Raw genomic sequence first — 15,768 nt, 5'->3', positions numbered from 1 at the left:
ATTCTGTGCTAGCTTTTTCTCATGTTATTTTCTTTATAGCTCTTTTTATGGCTTTCTGTTGATGTTTAAAGTTTTCCTAATCTTCTAGCTTCCTGCTGTTCTTGACCATTTTGCATGCCTTCTATTTCAATTTGATAGCCTCCCTTATTTCCTTGGACACCCATGGCAGATTACCCCTTTTCTTACAGTCCTTGCTTTTCAGTGGAATATACTTTTAGTGGAGCACTTTGAAAAATTGCTTTGAAAGTCCTTCGCTGTTCGTCAACTGTCCCACCATAAAATCTTTGTTTCCAGTCTACTTTAGCCAAGTCCTCCTTCATTCTGTTGTAGTCTCCCTTATTTAAGCACAGGACCCTGGTATTGGATTTTACCTTCTCACTTTCCATCTGTATTCTAAATTCAACCATATTGTGATCACTCCTTCCAAGAGGATCCCCAACTATGAGGTCATTAATTATTCCTGTCTCATTACACAGGACCAGATCTCGGAGAGCTTGCTTCTTCATTGATTCCATTACACTGTTCAAAAAAACCTTCACAGATACACGCAAAACTCCTCCGCAAGGCTACCCTGACTGAGCTGGTTCGACCAATCGACATGTAGATTAAAATCCCCCATGACAACTGCCATATCAATTTTATAGGCATTAGCTACTTCTTTATTTATTGCCCACCCCATGTGATGTTATTTGGTGGCCTATAGACTACACCTATCAGCGACGTTTTCTTCTTAATTTCCACCCAAATGAATTCAACCTTATTCTCCACAGAACCTAGAACATCTCTCAGCACCCTCCTGATGTCATCTTTGAATATCAGAGCTACACCACCTCCCTTACTTTCCTGTCTGTCCTTCCAAATAGTCTGATACCTCTGGGTATTTAACTCCCAGTCACGACCATCCTGTAATGTCTACTAAATCATATTCATTCATGATGATTTAGGCCATTAATTCATTGACCTTGTTGTGGTTCTGTTCGCCGAGCTGGGAATTTGTGTTGCAGACGTTTCGCCCCTGGTCTAGGTGATATCCTCATTGCTTGGGAGCCTCCTGTGAAGCGCTTCTGTGATGTTTCCGCTGGCATTCAGTTCCAGCTGTTCTCTGTTTGGCTTGTCCTTGGGAAAAAAAAAGTTGCATCAAGACACCGTTCAAAAGGTCCACCACACTGCAGTACACCAGAACTGCAAAAGGAGAAAGAAGAACACCTATACAAGGTATTCGCCAAAAACGGATACCCCCGCAATTTCATCAACAGATGCCTAAGGGAAAGACAACGGAATGAGGACATGCCACAACCCAAAGGACTAGCCACACTACTATACATCAAAAACATTTCTGAACTGACAGCCAGACTACTGCGACCACTAGGACTCATAACAGCACACAAACCAACAGCCACCCTAAGACAACAACTCACCAGGTCGAAGGATCTGATACCCAGCATGAGCAAAACCAATGTAGTGTACAAAATTCCATACAAGGACTGCACAAAACACTACAGAGGACAAATAGGAAGACAGCTAATGATCCGCATCCATGAACACCAACTAGCCATGAAACGACATGACCAGCTATCCTTAGTAGCCACACACTTCGATGACAAGCAACATGAGTTCGACTGGGACAACACTACTATTATAGGACAAGCCAAACAGAGAACAGCCAGGGAATTCCTAGAGGCATAGCACTCATCCACAGATATATATTGGACCCAATATACCAGCCACTGCAGCGGACAGCTGGAACTGACCACCGGAAGCGGCAGGTACATATCACTATAAATGCCAGAGGAAACATCACAGAAGCGCTTCACAGGAGGCTCCCAAGCACTGAGGATATCACCTAGACAGGGGACGAAACGTCTGCAACACAAATTCCCAGCTTGGCGAACAGAACCACAATGAGCATCCAAGCTACAAATCTTCTCCCAAACTTTGAATTCATTGACCTTGTTACGAATGCCATGAGCATTCAGGTAAAGTGCCCTTCTGCTCGTTTTCATACAATTTCCAACATCTCCTAAGTTATCTTTCTTTTTCACTTCTTTCATAGTCTGCCTTAAACTTAAACCCTCCTGCATACATTTTTATTTACCATCATACTTTGTCATTTTCCCTTTCCCTTCCCTCCCAACTCATTTGTTTAAAGTCCTAGTGACCACCCAATTTATCCTTATCGGTTCCAGATCGGTTCAGGTGGATACTGTCCCATTGGTACAGATCGCCCCGGTTCCAAAACTGATGCCAACGCACCATGAAATGGAAGTCCTCTTTCCCACACCACATCCTTAGTCACATGTTTACTTCCCTAATTTTCTTATCCCTAAGCTGATTTGCAAGTGACTCAGGCAGGAGATCATGCCCCTTGAGGGCCTGTTTCTTAATTTTGTTCCTCGTACTTGATAATCTCCAAACAGGTTCGCCTTCCTAGCCTTGCCCTCCTGGGAATGATGAGTACTGATGTTTGAGAGGTTGAATCGGTTTGGGTTATATTCACTGGAGTGCAGAAGAATGAGGGGGAAATCTCAGGAAACCTATAAATTTATAGCAGCACTAGACAGGGCAGACATAGGATTGTGCTCCCAATGGCAGGCAAGTCCAGAACCAGGGATCACAGTCTAAGCACAATTAAGACTGAGATGAGCAGGAATTTCTACATTCACAGAAAGCAGTCAAGGCCAAAACATTGTACGGTTTCAATTTTAATATAGCACCTGGACCGAAAAGAAGCAAAGGATATGGAGCATAAAACAGAAGCAGGTTATTGAGTTGGATGATTAGTGATGATCATAATGAATGGTGGAACAGGCTTGAAAGTCTGAATGGTCCACTCATTTCCCTTTTAAGGACCCACCCCATGCAAAACACAGCTCTCCCTCTCGCCATACAGACGATTTTCCTTTTAATTTGCTCATGGAATGAGAGTTTTGTTGGCTAGTCCAATCCTGAATTGCCCAGACAACAGCCAATAGTCAAACTCATTTCTGAAGGGTTTCTGAGACACATGCAGGCCAGTCCAGGTACGGATGGCAAATTTCTCTCAAAGGGCATTAACAAAGCAGATTTTTTTTTAGTGACAACCCAACAGTGGTTACATCACCGCTGTCAGTCTAACTTTTAACTCTGAAGACAGATTACACACACACCTGTGCTGTGATTCAAACAGCTGAGGCAAGTTAGAGAGAAATTAATTCCAGTTACGTAGTCACTCTTAACTCTTTCCTCATTCAGCTTTAAGCAAGTTGCAGTTCAGATGCCTTTCATTTCAATCAAATAACAAACCTCTCAATCTAAAGAAGATACTAAACGCGATTTAAACATTTATAAAAGGGTATTTAGAGAATCCTTTGCTGTAACAACCTTATTTTCATTCGATGATTCTGACAATGTTTTATTTGATGATTTAGACTCTGTGGCAAAAAGATTTTCTCAAGTTGCATAATATCCAAAAGAATAATACGCAATTCCAAAAAGATTAATCTGTTGCTTATCTCATCCAGAAGTTGTGGTCAAATTAGTTATGCTTGGTTACAGGGTGCAATACACTCTCAAGAGTGCAGTACTAGAGATAGCGAGAACACAACATGCAGTGTCAAAGGAAAATGACAGAAAATATCACAGGTGGTCACTGAGCACAAAAGAAGGCTGCGAGAAAGCTACTCCCCCACTCCTGGGCCAAAGCACTGTAAACTTTTCATTTGAGTAGGAGATCATCTTCCTTTTAAAAGTTATTTGTGAATTTACTGCCACTGCCTCTTCAGACGGTACTGCTGAGAGATGTAGAATGCAAGAATTATCTTCTCACGAACTTCTTCCACATGGAGAAAATTTGCATCTGAGTTGACCTCTCACGAGGCATTTTGTTATACATGGCATGAATTCAAAGGACGTAGAGGTCTACTGAAAGGGACGCAACAAACATTTTGTGCACAAACTGTGAATCATCATTCCAAGTTCAGAAAAGAAATTTGACATTCTGAATTTTTTATATCGTTTGAAGGATGGGTTGGTCATAAAATATCCTTCTAACATAATTTAGAAAATGCAACTGCGGGTGATTGGTGGAAAGAATGTTTCTCAAAAAAATAGGAGCTAGAGTAGACCATTTGGCCTTTTGAGACTGCTTCACAGCAACACATTCATTTCTCATTTTCTACCTCAACTCCACCTTTCTGCATATGCCTGTCTCCCTCAATATTCTCATTCCTAAAAATTCAACAACCTCTAATTTGAAGATACTCACCAACTAAGGATTCAAAGCTTTCTCAGATGGAGAATTCAGATTCATAGCCCTTTGAAATATCACACAATACCAAATAGCCTGTCTCCTTGTTTAGAGACATTCCCAGCTTAAAGACAAATGAGAATACTCATGAGGTAAAATAAGCTATTAAAAGCAGCACCTATGGATGAAATAATGGTGTATAGTAATGTCACTGGAATAGCGTTCAAAGGCTCAAACAATGCTTATCCTGGCAGTTGATAAAACTTAACTAATTAATAAATCTTGAATATAAAGCTAGTTGCACTAATGATGACCGTGACAATTGTCATCAATTGCCTTAAAAACCCATAATGCTTACTGCTGTCCCTAGATGGTCTGGCCTACATGTGAAACCAGACACTCAGCAATGTGGTTGTCACTAAAATTGCCTAATAGTTGAAGGAAATGAGAGATGGGCAACAAATGCCCAAACCCTATGCAAGTATTTTTTTTAATTCCCTTCTCTGCACCAAATTGCCAAATGCAGCAGATGCCCAATTTTACCATCTTGCTAAGGAAGCACCTCTTCATGGTCACTCGATGCTCCACATTTTTCAGAATTAACAAAGAAGCAAGTGGGGTTGGAAAATGGTCGAGAACATGAAGTGAAAGTCGGGATGTAAAATGCAAGCATCCAAAGTGGGGTCATGGATAGCAAATGCCTTGCTTGTGGCTGAAAAGCTTTCCAGGAGGACATACAGAGTGACTGGTGCCTTGATGGGCCCTTTGGAGAAGACAAAGGTGGTAATTATGGACTCACCTAGGGAGGATTTAAGGTAAGAATAATTCATGAGACTAGGAAAGCTGAAGCGTACTCTCACATTAGGTTTGAGATCAGGAGTGGCCAAGTACCCAACAGAAGGGGAAAAGAGTCCAATAAGTTTATCAAAATTGAAGATCCAAGAATGGCATAATCAAAAGAAAAGAAACGAATGGTCTCAATGAACTTGGCAAAAATCAAAATGTTCTTCTCAGTGCCATAACCTGACAAGTTGTGTTAGAATAACTAATAACTGTCAGTCCAAAGGTTAATACCAAATATTAAAGCATTTGCTAAATAATAGACAACCATTCCAACATTTGTGAAGCAATAAAATGTACAGTATATAAGAGGACGTTTAAGAAAGAGCAATATACATTTGACTAAGGGAGCATAATTCATTCACCCGTAACTCAAAGCAACTTGAAAAATTGAAGCTATTACATCAGGAAGTGAATCTACAGGATGGAAGCAGCTATATTTTAGAAAATGTCTGGAAGCAATTTTAAACCACAAATTAATTTAGTAATTGACTCTTTATGCTTCACTATTACATCATATCATCAGAAAGTGCACTCAAAGCAAAAAAGATTTGAAGGATCTAAACTGTGTGTCTTGGATCTAAACTGCATGTATCTTGGATAAGCTTTGTAGACTAAATCATTTTCAAATAAGTTACTTCTTATGGTGATGCACTCTAAATTCAAAGAAGAAAGTTTGAAAGTTTTACAACATCACTTAAGGATGTCTTGTTTTGATACGTTTACATTTTAATGAATGAATAGTTACGATTTTGCACAGACTACAAAAGTTAAAAAAAACACACTAGTGTATACAAGAAAAGGCAATAGCCTTAATACTGATCAACTGCTGTCAATTTATTGTACAAAAATAAAATTCTCACAGTGTCATTATACTGTGTTGGCAATCTTAAATCTCAAACCATTCTACCTATTGAATGAGATAGCTAAAATTCAGTTGTGTTTATGAAAAACTACCAATGACAAAGAAGAATCTGAAACTTACTACCAAGGTTTCATCTGTAGACAGGTACTAGACAAAATGGACAAACCGTGCAAGCTTTCAAACAATGAGGTGGAATATTCAGTACAAACCCTGTCTCAAACGACTGTGTTTGTAATTCCATCCTGTACTTTATCAGAGGAATAACATAAGCCAGTTTATTTTAGATGCATCATAACTTCTGATGTATTAGCAAATATTTCAGGATATCTGTACATGAATATCACACTTACTAACTTCAAGGCAGTACATTTTGAAACAGGAAGATATTTAAACTGGCTTTTGATGTTTGCAATGTGTATACCTTAATTGATGAGACACAAACCAATTTCTATGAGAATTATGAAGATTTTTAACAAAATTGTTTCAATTTGCGCACTTCATGACATATTGCCAATGCGACTCCTCACCATAACAAAAGCAAAATACTGTGTATGCTGGAAACCGGAAGCAAACAGAAAATGTTGGAGAAACTCAGCAGGAAAGAGTCAGACTGGACGCAATACATTAACTCTGTTTCTATCTCTCAGATGCTGCCAGATGTGTGTTTGTTTCAGACTTCTCAATATTTCAGACTCTGCTCAGCATTGACAGATAATAGAATGAAGGTTGAGGAGAAATCAGGCTTAATGCAATGATTATTGCATTCATTCGCAGTGGAGACAAAACATGCTCTGACTGCTAGCATTTGGCCCAAATCAGTCAATAAACAAGTCCCTCTTTGATAGCTAGCCTCTGACGGTGAATCTTATCTTGCTCCAACTCTTCATGACTAGGATGCCAAAGTCTTGCTAGTATCCTTTCAATATTCAAGGCATAGACTGTGTGGGCTGGAATCACTTCTCTGTGCACCTACAAAGAAAAACACACAATAAACACAAAAGGAAATAAGTGACAGATAAATTAGAATATTTCAAATTTTGAACAAAGTTTGTAACATTATATGTAGTAACTCTACATATTTCCATGCTGTGTCTAAGAACTATCTTCAAAAACTTTAAAAAGGTGAATGACCAAGACGCAAAACAGTAATCATCTGGGCTTCCTCTTAATATTATCTGCAGATTAATTAAACTTTTATCTATGTCTGTTTCTTAAGAGTCAAGGACAGTAATACCCATCCACCCAGTTAGTTCCTCACCATTGACCTAATAGTACCCATTTCCATCAGGTAAATATAGCTATATGCTTATGACTATTATATTAAGCTATTAAATCTTTTTAAAATCAATCTGTTTGGACATGTAATGACACACATGCAGGACAGGAACTTGAAACTAGACTTCCTGATACAGAGACTGGGACAGTCCACTGTGTGACAAGATCATCATATTCAGTGTTTATGACAACAAAAGTAGGAAAAGCATGATAGGAAGATAGAAACAGGATTAGGCCATTCAGTCTTTGGATCTGCTTCATCATCTGACCATGGCTAATCTGCTGCACCTCGACTTCAATAAATTGTCTTTGGTCCAGATTCCACAATGCCCACACCCAACAAAAACACGTCAAGTCTCAGTCTTGACAGTACCTTAATATCTTTTCACTTTATTATATTTTTGATTACGAATTGAGAAAAGATTTATTTTACAACAAAGGGCTGAGGAAGGAATTGTTATGCTTTTAGAAAGCAAATGACAAACTCATTTTGGGTCATGATTAGGCTGTGCTTTTACAAGCAGTGGGGGAAGGTACAAGAGGAGACGGGAGTGAGTGTGCAAACGAGGGCGAGTGTGAGTGTTCGACTGGCATCAGGTTGCTGGTGGATTTGTAGAATTGTGAGAACTTGTGAATGCCAAATGTCATTAACTTGATGACAGGACAGCAGATTCAAATCATAGATGAAGAGAAATTACTTCACTCAAAGGGTCATGATTTGGTGGAATTTACTACCTCAGAATGCAATGGATACTGGGATAAAGTCAGGTGGCACGGTTGCTCAGTGGTTAGCACTATTGCCCCACAGCACCAAGGTCCCAGATTCAATTCCAGCCTCGGGTGGCTGTCTGTGTGGAGTTTGCAGATTCTCCCAGTGTCTGCGTGGGTTTCCTCCACGTGCTCCAGTTTCCGCCGACAGTCCAAAGATGTGCAGGTCAGGTGAATTGACCATGTTAAATTGCCCGTAGTGTTAGGTGCATTAGTCAGAGGGGGTGGGTTTCTCTTCAGAGGGTCGGTGTGGACTTGTTAGGCCGAAGGGCCTGTTTCCACACTGTAGGAAATCTAATCTAATCTAATCTAAATATGAAGCAATAAACATCTTTTTAATTAGTAATGGATTGAATGATTATGGAGACCGGGCAGAATGTGGTGTTGGGAACGAGATGATATCAGCTACGACTGTAATGACTGATGGAGCATACTCCAACAGCTGAACTGCCTACTCTGCTCCTAGTTATGTTACTCTCCGATTGGCTAGCTAAACAATGTGTGGGTATGAGCAATAGCGATAAGCCCTTGGGCCTCTGGAATGGAAGGTTGTGTGCCTCTCTCCAGCAGAATACCTAAAACTAAAGCAAGTTGTTTCCATCTACAAGTTGCTTTCCGTTGTTTTTAACCAATATGACAGAGACTTTATAATCTGTAGACTAGACACACACTGCCTCCTGTCCTGTGAACAAATGAAACACCTTGAAGGAAAAGTTCAGAGCATTAAAAAAAACTTGAGAAAATAAAAAGAATCTCTCCATCAAATTTGGAGGACTCATAATATCGATGGCTATTTGATCTGTCTGTTTCAGCTGAGGGTAGGGGGTTTGAGAAGGGGAACTCCCATCCACAGCCTCAAACCTCTCAGTTCCATAACACACACCACCCAGCTCTACCTCTTACCTAAAATCCACAAACCTGACTGCCTCAGTTGACCTATTGTCTCTGCCTGCTCCCATCGCACCAAACTTATCTCAACACTACCATGCCCCACTCCCAGTCCAGGGAATCTCACATACATTTGGGACACAGTCCACTCCCTCCACCTTCTCCATGACCTTAGTTTCCCTGGCGGCACAACCAATACTCCTTCACTAACACACTCATTCAATTGCCGGAACTGACCCTCACCCTCAACAAGTTCTCCTTCAAATCCTCCCACTTCCTTTGGACCAAAAGGGTAGCTATGGACACCCGTATGGGCCCCAGCAATGCCTGCCTCTTTGCACGATATGTCGAACGGACCATCTTCCACAGGTACGCCAGCACTATCCCTCACCTTTTCCTTAGCAACATTGATGACTGTATTGGTGCCACCTCCTGCTCCCACGAGGAGGGTGAACAGTTCATCAACTTCACTAACACCTTCCACCCCGACGTTACATTCACCTGGACCATCTCAGACACCTCTCTCCTGTTCCTGGACCCCTCAGTCTCCTGACTCAAAACGGACATCTATTTCAAACCCACCAGCTTGCACAGCTAGCTGGACTACACCTCCTCCCACCCACTTTTCTGTAAAAACACAATTCCTTACTCGCAAATCCGCCGCCATACTTGCTGTTGGGGTTCTGTTCACCGCTGGGAATTTATGCTGCAGACGTTTTGGCCCCTGTATAGGTGACATCCTCAGTGCTTGGGAGCCTCCTGTAAAGTGCTTCTGTGATGTTTCCTCCAGCATTTATAGTGGTTTGTCTCTGCTGCTTCCGGTTGTCAGTTCCAGCTGTCTGCTGCAGTGGCTGGTATATTGGGTCCAGGTCGATGTGTTTGTTGATAGAATCTGTGGATGAGTGCCATGCCTTTAGGAATTCCCTGGCTGTTCTCTGTTTGGCTTGTCACTAGCGTAGTGTACAAAATCCCATGCAAGGACTGCACAAAACACTACAGAGGACAAACAGGAAGACAGCTAACGATCCGTATCCATGAACACCAACTAGCCATGAAATGACACGATCAGCTATCCTTAGTAGCCACACACGCAGATGACAGGCAACATGAGTTCAACTGGGACAATACTACTATTAAAGGACAAGCCAAACAGAGAACAGCCAGGGAATTCCTAGAGGCATAGCACTCATCCACAGATTCTATGAACAAACACATCGACCTGGACCCAATATACCAGCCACTGCAGCAGACAGCTGGAACTGACAACCGGAAGCAGCAGAGACAAACCACTATAAATGCCGGAGGAAAAAACACAGAAGCGCTTCACAGGAGGCTCCCAAGCACTGAGGATGTCACCTTGACAGGGGACGAAACATCTGCGACAAAAGTTCCCAGCTCAGCGAACAGAACCACAACAATGAGCACCCGAGCTACAAATCTTCTCATAAACATTGAGCCATATTTGCTCCCAGGAGGAGCAATTCTGCTCCAGGACATCCCAGATGGCCTTTGTCAAGGACTGTAATTTCCCATGCCATGTGATCAACAATGCACTCCAGTGCATTTCCTCCACTTCCTCTTCCTTCATCATTGAACTCTCCAATTGCACCAAGGATAGAACCCTCCCCCTCCTCAGGTCCTCACCTTCTACCCCACCAATCTCCAGATAAAGCGCATTATCCTTTCCTACTCTCCCCACCACCATCTAGGTTCCGCAGAGACCATTCCTCCATGACTTTCACATTAGGTCCATGCCCCCCACCAACCTACCCTCCACACCTGGCACCGTCCCTTGCTGCTGCAAGAGGTGTAAATCCTGCTCCCATACCTCCCATCTCACCTCCATCAAAGGCCCCAAAGGATCTTTTCACATCCGGCAGACATTTTCCTGCACTTCCACCCACCTCATCTACAATGTCCATTGCTCTCGATGTGGTCTCCTCTACACAGGGAAGACAGGACACCAACTCGCAGAGCATTTCAGGGAACATCTCCACGTCTCTCACACCATCCTGTGGCCAACCACTTCAACTCCCCCTCTCACTCTACCAAAAACATGCAAGTCCTGGGTCTCCTCCACTGCCAAATCCTAGCCACCAGATGCTTGTAGGAAGAACACCTCACCCTCTGCCTTTGGACCCTCGACCCACATGGCATCAATGTCGATTTCACCAGTTTTCTCATCGCCCTTTCCCCCACCTTATCCCAAGATCCAACACTCCAACTCGGCATTGCCCTCTTGAACAGTCCTACCTGTCCATCTTTCTTCCCACCTACCTGCTCCACCCTCCACTCCAACCTATCACCATCAGCCACTCCCCCAACTTTCTATCCCATCTCTCATCTACCTATCACCTTTTCAGCTACCTTCCTCCACCTACCCCACCCTCCTCTTTTTCTCTCAGCTCCCTTCCCCACCCCCAACATTCCTGATGAAGGGCTTATGCCCGAAACGTCAACTCCCCTGCTTCTCTGAAGCTGCCTGACCTGCTGTACATTTCCAGCACCACCCTTTTCAACCCTGACTTTTCAGCATCTGCAGTTCTCACTCTCTCCTAGAGTTTTAACTAGTTGAGTTATATGCCAACAGTTCACAGCTGTTTACCTGCAGTTTCTTCACATTGACATCCTCAAATGTTTTTAACACCTTAATGACTTTGATCAGATATCCCCTCAACATTTTTATACTCAGTAGAACTCAAGCTAGGTTTACACAGCATCTCTTTCAAACTAAATTCTCTAAATTCAAGAAACATTTTGGTAAATATTTGCTGCACTTTTTTTCAAAACCAATATGTCATTCTGCCAGGTGCAGTGCTCAACCACAAACATGGTATTCCAATGTTTCCGAGACACTACACAACTGCATTGACATACGAGGGATCTCAGCGCACAGGTCCACAGATTCCTGGAAGTGGCAAGACAGATGGTATAAGATAATCAAGAAGGTATACAGCGCACTTGCCTCCATCAGCCAGGGCATCAATTAAAAATGTTGGCATGTTATGTAACAGCTGTATAAAACTTTAGTTAGGCCACATTTGGAATATTGCGCGCAGTTCTGGTCGACACATTACCAGAAGGACATAGATATTTTGGACAGCGTGCAGAGAAGGTTTACCAGGATGTTGCCTGGTCTGGAGGGTTTTAGCTATGAGGAGAGGTTGCATAAACTTAATTGTTTTCACTGGAAAGACAAAGGCTGAGGGGTGAGCCAACAGAGGTCTACAGAATTATGACAAGCATAGATAGGGAGGCTGGTCAGAGGATAATGAAGTTGGATCCAATACAGCTTATCTAGTTGAGACACATCAACAAAATGGTCAACAGACCAGCTTCCCTCAAAGAGGTATAGCTCTTACAGAAAGAACTCTGAGCTCAAAAACTGCATGAATTTATGTAAAACTCCGTTATCTCACTTTTTAGATTAGAATCAATCTAAACATCATGGCATAGACAGAGAACACAGGGGGTTAACACCTTCAACACATTGTCTAGCTATCACCATTGTTAACAGCTAACCCGAGAATGCAATTTTTAAAAATAAGTTTTTGTGATTTACACACGAAAGAAGTGAAACTATCACTGTATTATAACAGATGAAAGGCTTAACAGACAATCAATGTTTCAATGTATAATTTCAGTTACATCACACTAAATTTTTGCTATAAATTCTGTGTTAGGATTGAGCCCTCCACTATCACCTGATGAAGGAGCGTCGCTCTGAAAGCTAGTGCTTCCAATTAAACCTGTTGGACTATAACTTGGTGTTGTGTGATTTTTAACTCTTACAGAAAGTGTTAGTAGGTGGCAGAAGTAATACTATGGTTACTGATGATACAACTCTTGTGGAACCACTTTTTTGGCATAAACAAAATCTGATTTCCATCCCGATTATTCTTGTAAATGATAAATTGTTTGAAATTCGACCACCCAAAGAGAGGTTTCTTTCTTCCCGTTTCCTGCTGTAGAAAACAGCTCCGAGCACTGTAGTTCAACTCTACCATATTACCATCAAATTATCACATGCTTATAAGTACATAGGCATAGATTAGTGAGTCCTTGATTATTTCAGTTCACTTCGATGCACAAAACATCTTTAATTGAGCTACTTTTTCCATATCCCTCATGAGAGTTCGCAGTATCTCAGGGCATCCAGCAACTTACACTAGAGGTGGCATTTTGCACAACACAATATCAAACAATGCACATCACTCTCAGAGCTACGCTAATAATTATATCTTCTTTTGGTTTTGATTAATTAATTATTAGGGCTGGGCAACAGTGCTACCACTGCCCCACCTATCCTTGGAAAGGTGGTGATAAACCACTACAATGTGTGATGTAACTACACCCATTTGGAGTTAAATAGGAAGCTCCAGGATTCTGACCCAGCAATAGTGAAGCAACATCATTAGGGTTCCAAGCTAGGATGCTAACTTGGAGGTGGTGTTCTTCAAAGCAACAGTTCACAAGATTGGAAAGTGCTGCCGAAGGAGGCTTGGAGAGTTTACACAGTTTCTGGAAGATGACACACATTACTGCCACAGTGCACCCAATGATGAAAGATATGCCAATTATGTTGGCTTCTTTATTCTGGATGATGTCAAGTTGCTCACAGCCAAGAGGTGAGTGCTCCAACCCACTCATGAATTGTCCCTCGGAGATAAGGAAAAGCCATAAAAAATTAGGTAGTAGTGGAACACAACACAGCATGAGGTATAGTTAGTGTGAAGAACTGTAATAGATTGACAGACCTGTGTCAGATAAGACTGGAAAGGACGGGTTGTCTTACCACCTGCTACAAGGCAACTCTGTCAGCATTGTGCTTTGGGAGTTAATAGTGATGATACTGAGCCTTGCTTAGTAATAAGTCACCCACTAGAATATATGCAGTGTTCATGTTAATGTTAGTCATTTAGTGGTTCTTTGATATGGTGTTTGACATCAATGATTAAGTATCCATCAACACAGTGAGACTGTGGTACTACTTGGCAAAAGGTTTTGTTATCCACATATAGCTTGATCTCATGAAACTTCATGGGGTCCACGTAGTCAATGCTGAATGCTTCAAAGACCACACCCTCCGACCCGCTAGAGTGGCCATACTAGAACACAGTCAAGGTTGGAGATGTTCATAAGATTAGGCCATTCGGCCCATGGGGTCTGCTCTGCCATTCAATCATGGCTGATATGCTCCTCACCCCCATTTTCCTGTCTTCTCTCCAAATCCTTTTAACCCATTACCAATTAAAAATCTGTCTAATTCCTCTTTAAATTTTTTATCATTTTGAACACCTCAATTTGATCTCCCCTTATTCTTCTACATTTCAGAGATTACCAGTCTCAGATGTCTGCAAATGAAGGTTAAAAATGTACACTCTAACAGTATGATTATATCAGATTGCATTTGAGTTGTCTGTGTCACATGTCTCTCACAGGTCCTAGATATTAGCGAGAGAGACCAGGCTACATTTATTTGCCATACCCACTATCTAGATCAATGCCAGCCTACCTTATGATCTTACTCTTATCCATTCAGTTTCAGAACAGGTTGATTCCACAGTGCATCTTACTAGGCTATGTCACATGGCAGATATATATTAAGCAGCTTGCAATGGATCTGGAATCACATAATGGCTAGGACAGCAGAAGTCTTTCCAAAAAGGACATCAGTGAACCAGATGGAAATTTTTAAACAATCTGGTAGCTTCATAGTCACCATCCCTGATACTAGTTAATTAAATCAATCGAATACAAAACATTTAAACTTCTAGCCTTCCCCTGAATTTAGAAAAGAACATTAATATAGGCCTCTGGACTAATTGCACTCTAATATAATCAGTGATATAGCCTTTGATTTGAAAACTCTATTTGGGTTTATCTAGAATGTTCCATAGTTCTATGTTTTAATGTGCTATAGCACTGAGATGTCATCTTCTTGTCTTTGCGATTTATGTTTGAACCTACAATCTCATCAGCTGCTGTTCCAAAGCACTTCACAGGTGTTGCTGAAACAGTCACTGCTGTACTGAACTTGAACACAATACCCATTTCGACATCTCCTCTGTACCGTTAATCTGAAAATCTAAACTGAGTTTAAGACGAGACATGATCACCTCCACTGAAACACTAGGAAGAGCAAACTTTCCTTTGGTCCTTTTCAACAACCCCATTCTTTTGGCACTAAGTCTTTCTGCTCCATTCAAAACTTCACTATCTTATTCAACCTAGAGTGGAGCTTCTGAACAGTCACCCACTTGGGGAGAAGAACATGAACAGACAACATCAACCATGAGATGCATTCTAAAGTGCAGGAGGAAAGCAAGCTGGATGCAAGTGTTCATTAGTCGTTAAAGAAGACAGGAGAAAAAAATATGCGTATCCTATTAATAAAAAGGGTATAGAGTACCTTGTCTGTACTGCAGTGCTTGTTGTGTTGCATTAGTGTGCAACTGGGGCTTAGTGAAACAGGAAGTTAGATGAAAGAGGGAGGAGCTGATCAGTCCCACATTTTCTTTCATTGGTGAGTACACCTGCACTTTAATATCAAAGTAAGGTCTTAGGAAATTTGGGGCATAAGGGGAAACAGAAGCTCGCAGGACAGGAGACTCTGGGATCAGAAACAGAGAAAGAAAGGGTGTCATCACAGGAAAAGCTACAAGTTCGTTGATTGCTAAGTAGTTGTTAATTTGAATACCTATTCCAAACTGCTCTCAGATTAAAGGTAAACTGGAGAAATATTTTACAGATTAAAAACTAAAGACCCGTGGAAATTGAAAAATACAAATTAAAAACTAATTAAACAACTTAGAGATGCAGGACCAAGCGATGTATTGTAGTTAACAGTCCAAAATGGTTTATTCTGCTGAGACAGAAAGGTTCCACTTCTCAGTCAAAAAGAAGC

The 15,768-nt window shown here is 41.4% G+C and overlaps 1 protein-coding gene across 1 annotated transcript in view; it reads right to left on the bottom strand.

Moving 5' to 3' along the window:
• Positions 1-5,881: 5,881 nt before the first annotated feature.
• The window catches only part of tada1 (transcriptional adaptor 1), a 72,375-nt gene continuing 62,488 nt past the window's right edge, over positions 5,882-15,768 (bottom strand). Inside the window, exon 8 of the mRNA XM_072573537.1 lies at positions 5,882-6,899. Coding sequence (XP_072429638.1) covers positions 6,750-6,899 — 150 coding nt within the window. The 3' untranslated portion in view covers positions 5,882-6,749. The remainder of the gene's footprint in view (positions 6,900-15,768) is intronic.

Source organism: Chiloscyllium punctatum, chromosome 7 (genome assembly GCF_047496795.1).
Source record: "Chiloscyllium punctatum isolate Juve2018m chromosome 7, sChiPun1.3, whole genome shotgun sequence".
NCBI lineage: Eukaryota > Metazoa > Chordata > Chondrichthyes > Orectolobiformes > Hemiscylliidae > Chiloscyllium > Chiloscyllium punctatum.
This window is presented reverse-complemented; position numbering and strand designations above follow the sequence as displayed.